Source organism: Balearica regulorum, chromosome 1, assembly GCF_011004875.1.
Source record: "Balearica regulorum gibbericeps isolate bBalReg1 chromosome 1, bBalReg1.pri, whole genome shotgun sequence".
NCBI lineage: Eukaryota > Metazoa > Chordata > Aves > Gruiformes > Gruidae > Balearica > Balearica regulorum.
This window is the reverse complement of record NC_046184.1, coordinates 56,963,692-56,972,501: the sequence shown is the minus strand read 5'-3', so window position 1 is coordinate 56,972,501 and position 8,810 is coordinate 56,963,692. Positions and strand designations below refer to the sequence as shown.

At 48.7% G+C, this 8,810-nt stretch overlaps 1 protein-coding gene across 1 annotated transcript; it reads right to left on the bottom strand.

Moving 5' to 3' along the window:
* Positions 1-5,582: 5,582 nt before the first annotated feature.
* On the bottom strand, positions 5,583-7,999 carry RPS19BP1 (ribosomal protein S19 binding protein 1). The gene is made up of 4 exons (XM_075752213.1): positions 7,878-7,999; positions 7,644-7,784; positions 7,241-7,338; positions 5,583-6,258 (listed from the first exon to the last, which is right to left on the bottom strand). Exons 1-4 carry the CDS (start codon positions 7,924-7,926, stop codon positions 6,124-6,126), a joined length of 423 nt encoding a protein of 140 aa, XP_075608328.1. The 5' UTR covers positions 7,927-7,999; the 3' UTR covers positions 5,583-6,123.
* Positions 8,000-8,810: the final 811 nt, after the last annotated feature.

The window sequence follows — 8,810 nt, the reverse complement described above, 5'->3', positions numbered from 1 at the left end:
CGAAAAGAGGAAACCACCACCGCTGACAACTTCTTCGCATGCCTGTGTGGAGAACCAGATGCACCTTTGCAGGGCGCTTACAAAAATAAATCCGCAGCTGCAGCTTTGGAGAATGAAGAAAGAATGACGATAAAATCTTCCAAATAGCTTTTGCCCTGGCAGAAACCCAGAAATACCTGCAAGGACAGGCTGTCCTTTGGGACGTGAATGCTCCCTCAGCGCTGCTGAACTGGACTGGTAGAAAGAAAACGTGGGTTATTCTGATTGAAACAATTTCACACAGTGGTAGTCCGGTCACAGCCCCTGGCCCCAAAGCCATGTCATCTCCAGAGAGGAGTTACGTGCCTCTTGAGAAAAATACACTCCTTGTCTTGCCTGCATTTCCCACAGCCTCATTAAGTATTGCCTCACCTTTTTTTTTTTAGGTATGGTTCAGCTTCTGTCCTTGGCATATCCATAGCCTTTCTCTGTTTTGAGATGTCCCTTGCTTTCTCAACCCTCCACTGCAGTGTAGCCACCCTTCTCCACTTACTAAACCTGTTTCTAATTCAGAAAGCCTTTTGGGGTGGGAAATCTATACATTTTTGGTCAGAATAACACCAGTTTTCTTTATCCTTCCATAGGCTTAGGCCTTCAGAAACAACAGGATCTATATTGTCCTTCATATATGCATAATTTCTATTTTGTCTATATTAATTTTTTCTTCATACAGTTCAGGTAGCTTCTGGAGACCTACCGTCCTCCGTTCTCCTGAGGCATTCACAGCCTTGCTGTGCAGCCCAGCACATATATTCCTGTTACACTTCATTTCCAGTGCAAAGACAGTCTTGGGATCTTACCATAAGCATCTCTTGGTGGGCCAAAAAATAGCTCATCTTTGCTGACTTTCCTATTGAAATGCTTCAGGCTATTTAGTTGGACCTTGTGAATTAACAGAGGAGTTCGCTCCTCCAACCTAGGCGATACTATTTTGGCTGCTCAGGCATCCCAGGTATGCTGGCTTTGCATTATTTTCAGTGCACTCACGCAGTGTCACAAACCGCCGAACGAAGCCGGCTCTACCCACAAGCTCCAATTTCCCTGTAACATAGGTGCATGTTCTTAAAGTAATGGCTAGCCGCCTCTCATTTCTCCTTCAGCTGCTCTTTTCCTCTTTTACACGTACACGCCCTTTTAAAAAATGGCAGGGAGCGAGTTCCAAGCGCGGCAGACGCGTCAGCTTAATTTATATAGAGCAAAGAATCTCCTAGTTCTGTAACTCCTCTGCATCTCCATTGCAGCACGCGGACAGTTGGAGAAAGAGACCTTGTCTTTGCCTCCCATTAAAGGAGATAAATGAACTTGCTGGCACGCAAACGGCACAGCTCAGGACAGACCAGCTTGGCTAGATTACTGGTTAGCCCTGCCAACAGCTAACTCGTTCAGAAAAAGGTGCGTGGAACCCTGTAGACAGCTGCAGAGCAACCTTCATGCTTTTTATTTCCCCTGCCCCCATCAGTTAGTGGTTGGCACTGTTCATCCGATTTAACGTAACTATGGATAGATATGCAAACCTTTAATCCGTCTCAAACCTACTAACCCTTCGGCCTGGCTTGGCTGGAGTTCCACATTTTGAGCTGTAAGCAGGCATTAGGCAGCCTGCCGCCTTTTACACTCCTCATTTTTAATTGAACTGATGGGTCGTCTTGTCTCAAAATGAGAAACTTCCTTTTGCTGTAACTTTTCATTTGTGAGCTATTCGGGGTGCTGCTGCTGTGCACCCTTTCTACAATAACCAGCCCCTTACCCGAGGCGTTCAGGAGCCCAACAGTGTCGTAGGTGCTGATGTCACACTGGTCACTGGCAAGACTGATAGGGAAATCAGTCATGAAAAAGAAACCAGAGACTGAGATTCCCAAAGGCCCCTCCTGGTTTTCTCCCACAGCTTTTTCAGCATTTCGAGTCTTGTTTGCCTGAGCAAGTTTTACAGTCTCTGTTCATTCGCAGCCAGGTTTGTTACTGCTAGGTCATTTCAGAGGCAAAAAGTTGGTTAGTGTCCTGAGCAAACACATTTTCTTCATTTACATTTGCAGTCCTCCCCTCTCCCGATACCCATATAACGCTGATATTAGCTGTTGTTGCTTTCTACACTAAAGAAGTAAAGACCTGCTGATGCAGCAGAGGCTGTATCAGCTTACATTACCTTGTACCCGTCTGAACAAATTTTCCTGTTTGCCTTCCATTCATATAACGAGGGAGCAATAGGTCATTAACTGGCCTGATGAATCTTATTCACAAGCTAGCTCAACACTGAGCATCTGGGAACTATTCTACCTCCTCTAAACCGTTTCCCTGGAAAAGTTCTGCCACATTAATAATGCTCCAGAGCTTTTATTTGCATTTATATTAAAGCTGCTGCTGCCTCCCATTCTGACTCCCCGCTGCATGTGGGTGGGGATGCACTGTAAGATGGCACCCTCCTCCTTCTTCCCTATCTCAGCTGCCTCTATTTTCTGCTGCAGGATGCTCAGCCGGTGTCGCAGAGCTGGGAAGAGAGCCAGCAGCCCGATGAGCTCAGCCAGCACGTGGCCCTCAGCCCGCAGTGTCAGGATGCATCCTTGCACCGCTGCTCGCAGCTGCGTGGGAGAGAAACGCCGTCCGGCAGGTCCAAGAGTTGCGGGCTGCAGCGTGTTAGCTTCCAGCGTGGGAACCGGAGGTCGGAGACCAAGTAGGAAAAGCAGCTATGGCAGCTGCTCCTTCCCTGACCCCCTTTCGCTCTTCCATAAGGCAGCGGAGTCTGGCTGCAAGGAACACAGAGACGGCACAAGTTGCTCTAAGATGGCCTCCTCCCGGGGTCCCCGCACGGCCGAGGATGCATATAGCTGGCATGCTATAGGCATGGCTAGACCATAACACAGGCAGGTGGGAGTGTAAGAAGACGCTTAGCTTTAGCATACCACCAGGGACATGCAACAGGCTGGTACCTATTTACCCCCCTAGTTTGAAGACATTCCTCTCAGGGGCCAGCTCCTGTCCTTATCTACCCAGCGTGCAGGTGGCACTGCTGTTCTTTCATAGGAGCTCCAGCTCTGCCAGAGAGGTGGAAAATCAAGGCTAGAGCATGTCAGATCTTTGCCCTTGCAAAAGACGGTTTGTCTAGAGCCACTCGTTCACTTCTGCTCAGTTTACTTTCCTCCCACAAGATAAAGTTTAATTTATTTAAGGATTCTGTTGGCTGTAAAACCAAGTTTCATTTCAGATGGCAAAATCCAGCCTGTCAGGTACCTTTACCCTCTTCAACAATACAATGGCTCTTTGCATACAGCCACAAAAAGTACATTGATTACTTGTGTTGGCCCTAATAGTCTTTCCAGCCAGTAGTGAGAGCTCCCATCCAACTTTAAAACTCCACAGATTGGGGGTTATTCTGGGGGAAAACTGCTCTGGGCCCCACTTTAAAGTTCCTCATTAACTTCGAAAGAACAGCTTTCGTGTTTGCTTACATTTGCAAGCAAACAAGCTGGGTTTTGTACAGAGAGAGTGAACCACATTACCCTAGTGATCCTTTCTGGAGCAACAAGGATGGTTTTGCTTTCCTCAGCCTGCAGAAGAAGGGCCCAGGAGCTGAACAACCACAGAAACAAGGGTGCATAGGAGGAACTAGTAGAGGAGGCACAGGGCGTGCCATGAAGGACCCCTATAAGGTCGAAGGAACTGCCAAGTACCCAGGATGAGGGCTAAAACAAAATAACACCCCAGAAATACACCGCTTTCAAAAGTCTTGTGGCACAGCCAGCTTTTTGACACTGTTAATTGTCTCCATGACAGCTTCACATAGAGCTGCATGTGTTGGACCAGCTCACACACACACTCTGCAGCAGGCAGAGCGCAAAGGTTGTAGGGAGACATGTGCTGCATACATATTTTGCTCAACTACTTTTTCAAAAACAATAGTGTTTTCATTCTTTCAAGAAGCAAACAGTCTTTTTTTTTTTTACAGATATTGTTTAACTTTGGGAGCAAGAACAACTGAAAAAGAAGGGAATTGGTCTTTGAACTTGTCATGGTTTAACCCCAGTCATCAACTAAGCACCACACAGCTGCTCGTTGCTCCCCCCCAAAAGGATGAGGGAGAGAATTGGAAGAGTCAAAGTGAGAAAACTCGTGGGTTCAGATAAAGACAGTTTAACGGTAAAGCAAAAGCTGCACACGTAAGCAAAGCAAAACGGAATTCATTCACCGCTTCCCATGGACAGGCTGGTGTTCAGCCATCCCCAGGAAAGCAGGGCTCCATCACACGTAACCGCTACTTGGGAAGACAAACGCCACCACTCCAAATGCCCCCCCTCTTCCTCCTCCTTCTTCCCCCAGCTTTATATGCTGAGCATGACATCATATGGTATGGAATATCCTGGCTGTGTCCCCTCCCAACTTCCTGTGCACCCCCAGCCTACTCACTGGCAGGGTGGTGTGAGAAGCAGAAAAGGCCTTGACCCTGTGTAAGCGCTGTTCAGCAGTAACGAACACATCACTGTATTATCAACACTGTTTTCAGCACAAATCCAAAACAGCCCCGTACTAGCTAATATGAAGAACATCAACCCTACCCCAGCCAAAACCAGCACAGAACTGTTCTATATTTACCACTTTTGGCTGCAGATAGTTGAACTTGACCCTATTACAAGAAATCTCCTCCCACGTGCTATTACACAATTTCCAGTACACACACTTCAGTATGTTCACAATTTCCCCTGGTTTGACCTTGTACATCCGGGTGACCTTCCCTCCCATGCAGACGAGGGAAAGAACACAACAGAGGCAGCGCAGACTTAAGAGGACGGCACCAGGAATTACAATCAGAGGGCAGGGAAAGGATAGCAAATTCCCTCCAGTGCTGACATCTAAACAGCTGCCACTCAGGTCAGCCTGGCCCCTTGTAATCAACTCCTGAGTCCAACCGAAGCTTGGCATTAGTCCTCCCTACCGGTTTTTTTCCCCCCAAGGGGAACACACTTCCCCTCTTCCTCTGTAAGGGGCAGGAAAGGGAAGTGGCAGGAGCTCCCCAGAAGCATATTTACAGTAGTTTAGCAAAGACGTGTCTGGAACAACACTCCCACCTGCTGGGCCTTTTATTTGTTGCAGCAGTAGTCTAAGAAAAAAGTAATTCCCTTCAACCCAGCACCACAACCTCTAGCTCAGAAGATTTTAACTTCATGCCAAGACTAACATCTGGGTGACAACCCCTCCTGGCTACAGGAGCTGGCAGCACCCAGCAGCACTGCCCTCCGAGCATGGCTGGTACCTCACTGGGAGACTCGGGTATGAACATCCAAAGGACAACTTTCTCCGTGTAAAAGTTCTTCCTTGGAGAGTGGAGACCATGAACAGGTAAAAAGAGGAGTCATCTCCATTCCATCCTCCACTCTTTGAAGGCCTGAGCGCGTCAGATTAAATACACGTGCCAACACGAATCAGCAAGAGAGGCCACTCACACAACTGAGTCATCCTAAAGAGAGGGATGCTTGGATTAGAACAGTGACACGGTTTGTCTTCATCAGTTGTAGCCTGTCATAACAATCACTATTACAAACGCAAAGATAGGCAGTGTCAGCAACAGTTATTTAATCAAACAACATATACAAAGTTTTGGGAATGACTGAAAAACCCGACAGAGGCTGTAATAAGAACAAAAACTGCAAGGCTATTCAGGTTTAACAGTCTTTTCAAAGCATCTTTCCCTTCCGATGATTCATTACTGCTGGTCCAAACCATTTCTCCATTTGGATACAGTACCTTAAATGCTTCCTGCCAAATAACACAGGTAGCAGAAGCCTTACATCCTGAGGAAGGGGAACAAGATTTATATTTGGCTTGGTCCACCCTTCTACATTAAAAATGCAAGACACGTTGGCTGGAGATAAGGACAATACATGTCAGAGCCAAGAGAACCTCCATGGCTCTCGCTGGCCAGCAACAAGTTCTGCACAGATGCAGAGCTGCTCTGCAAGTGTGACATTAAAGCACTTGCTGACAGAGGCACATCTCCTATGTCCCATCTCAAACACGCTGAGGAAACGGCCAGTCCTACGTGGTGAACGCTCAGCCGCAGAAAGACTGGAGCTGCAAGAATCCCTGCCATGTCGTTTATGGTCTCCCAAAGTATTCTCTCTCAAATTTACGGAAATCTTCCTCAGTAAAGACAGTGCCCTCGGGCTTCTTCTTTGCCGCCTTCTTTGGAGGCTGATCTTTGGACTTCCTCCCTCTGTTCTGAGCAAGAACCTTCAGACAATGAAAAAGGAAAAAAACAACAGTCATTGTTATCCAGACCAAACCACAAAACGGTGATTTTCAAGCCCACCTGCACCATCCCTGTTATTCTGCTGGTACCCTGCTATATCCTGGAATGCCACCAAAGAAAAGTGAGAGGCAATCACTGATGTTAACCAAAGCAGGTCACTGGGACAACAGCAAGTATCAACCTACTATTTTGGAGCCAAGTATGAAAACTACTCTCTGGTAATTGTCACAAAGATAGAAACACCGATTTCAATTCAGACATTTCTGAAACTGTGACCTTCTTTTATCATGCCTCTCCTCAAGACAACCTGAAACGCCAACAAGTTGGTGGAATTCCCTCGGCATTTTCTAATACACCATCACCTCCTTTCACAAACTCCAACTTGAGAAACACTAGCCTAAACCACTTGGTTTGTTTATGTAAGTTAAAAGCCTGTATCTCATAAAAATAGCCCAAGATTCTAGCTGTGTCAGCTATTCTCTTCAAATCCTGGCACAGGACTACCTTCTAGGGAAGATCACTGGTTAAATTCTCAGGTTATGAGAAACATCATTCAAGATGCTATGAAATTCCTACAGCATGAAGCAGCAGCACATGCTTTTCATGGTTCCTTGCTAAACAGCCTTCAGCTACAGAGAAGGAGAAATCAATCAACAGTAAGGAGAAGGTCTGAACCAGGGCTTCTTTGCCAGATGAAGCTATGAAATATCTTTGGTAATTAAGAAAAGCCAACAGTTGTCAGTGGATTTTAACAGAGAACATCATAGGGGACAACATATCAAAAAGAGCTTAAAGCTTAGTAAATTGCTTTGCCAGTGCACATAGAAATTCCTCAAGGCCACTTCCAGACAAAAACTGGACTTAACTTCTTTGTACAGGGTCTAAGCTGGAAGATGTGGGGATGATTCCCATTCACCCGTGTTCCTCAGCAGAAGCAGACTCCCAAAGAAGCGACAGACTTACTTGTTCTGTGATGGCTTTGTTTGCAACAAATCGCCCCTTCAGCATGTACTGCAAGTTTGCTCTCAAGTGATTCACAGCCTTCTTCTTGTGATACTCCTCTAGGTCAGAGCAGAGTGGGACAAAACACATCAGCTGCTCATCCAGGCAGCACACAAGGAGAGACACAGGGGGATCAGCAAGGCCCCGGGAGAAAGACACACTGCTACAGCTGAGGCACAGAAGTGCTTCCATAGCTCAGGCTGTGTTTCGGTGGGGGACACCAGAAGGGCACCCAGGAGGATAGGAAGGGATAGATACAAAGGGATGGAGAAGGGCTGCGGGGCACCGCCAGGGGACCCGGAGCGAGGGCTGTGAAGGGCGGCAAAGCTGCTTCCCCCTCCCCCGGAGGGGGGCCGGGACTCACCTATCGCCGACTTCACGACTCTGCCCTTGATCGTGGCCTTGTTCCTGCCGAGCTCCGGCGCCCTCTTCCTCCGCCTCGCAGCTCCCGCCGCGCTGGGGCCGTCCCGCCCCCGCTGGACTGCCGGCGGGGCCTTTCCGCGGCCTGCAGCGGCAAAAGGAACGGGATTACTCAAGCCGTGCTCCGGGAATACCCATCTCCCCGGCCCCCCACATCCCCCGGTCCCCGCGGGCCCACCCGGCGCCTCCAGCAGCTCCAGGCCGCGCCGCAACAGGGAGGCCGACATGACCGCACACCCCCGCCCCGCAAGCCGGCGGCCAACTTCCGTCTCGTCGCCACACTTCCGCCCGTGCGTGACGCGCTTCCGTCTTCCCAGTGCCACACTTCCGGCGCCGCGCGCGGCCTGACGCGCATGCGCAGAAGGAGTGCGGAGGTGGGTGCGTTTGGGCGGGAAGGGCTGTGCCGCCATGTTGTGCCGCCATGTTGTGTGGAGGTTTCCTGAGGCTCGTCCTGAGCTCGGGTCGCCCACACCGAGTGTACCGTGTTCTTGCGGGTGGCCCTTCCTTACCGCATCTCCTCCCTCCTTCTGCTGTAGTCCGGCAGTCCACAGGCCGCCTGGGTTACACCCTCACGGAGCCACTGCAATGGGCTCTGAGGGGCCCCTGCCACCACAGGGATAATAATAATTACAGGCCGGGAGGAAAGGGGACGGCCAGCAGCAGTGTTATCTTTTGTCTCAGGGCCAGCAGTGGTGTTATGTTTTGTCTCAGCGAGGCCCCAAAATCCAAATTTAACTCTGTGCCAGGCTCCTCAGGCGCAGAGGTTCACTCCGCCATAAATTGCATCTATTATTCAGTATTACTTTAGTCTATTTATTTAAAGCTTTCCTCCCCCATTTTCACTCCTCTAGAGACTTGATGCTAATATCTGCTAAATTTAGCTATCTGAATAAAGCTTACTCAATTATAGCCAGTGCTGGCAGTAACAAGCTGACACTGGAGAAGGAGGAGAGAGGTTTATTGTCCCTGAGACATGTCCTGCAGGGAGGAAGCTATACAAGCAGCTCTCATTGTTTCTCATAGTAATGATCTCTAGCAGGGACTGATAACAGTTAAACCTTGGTTCATTAAAAGGCACTCACGCTCTGGAAATTGTTCTCCAGCCTCTGCA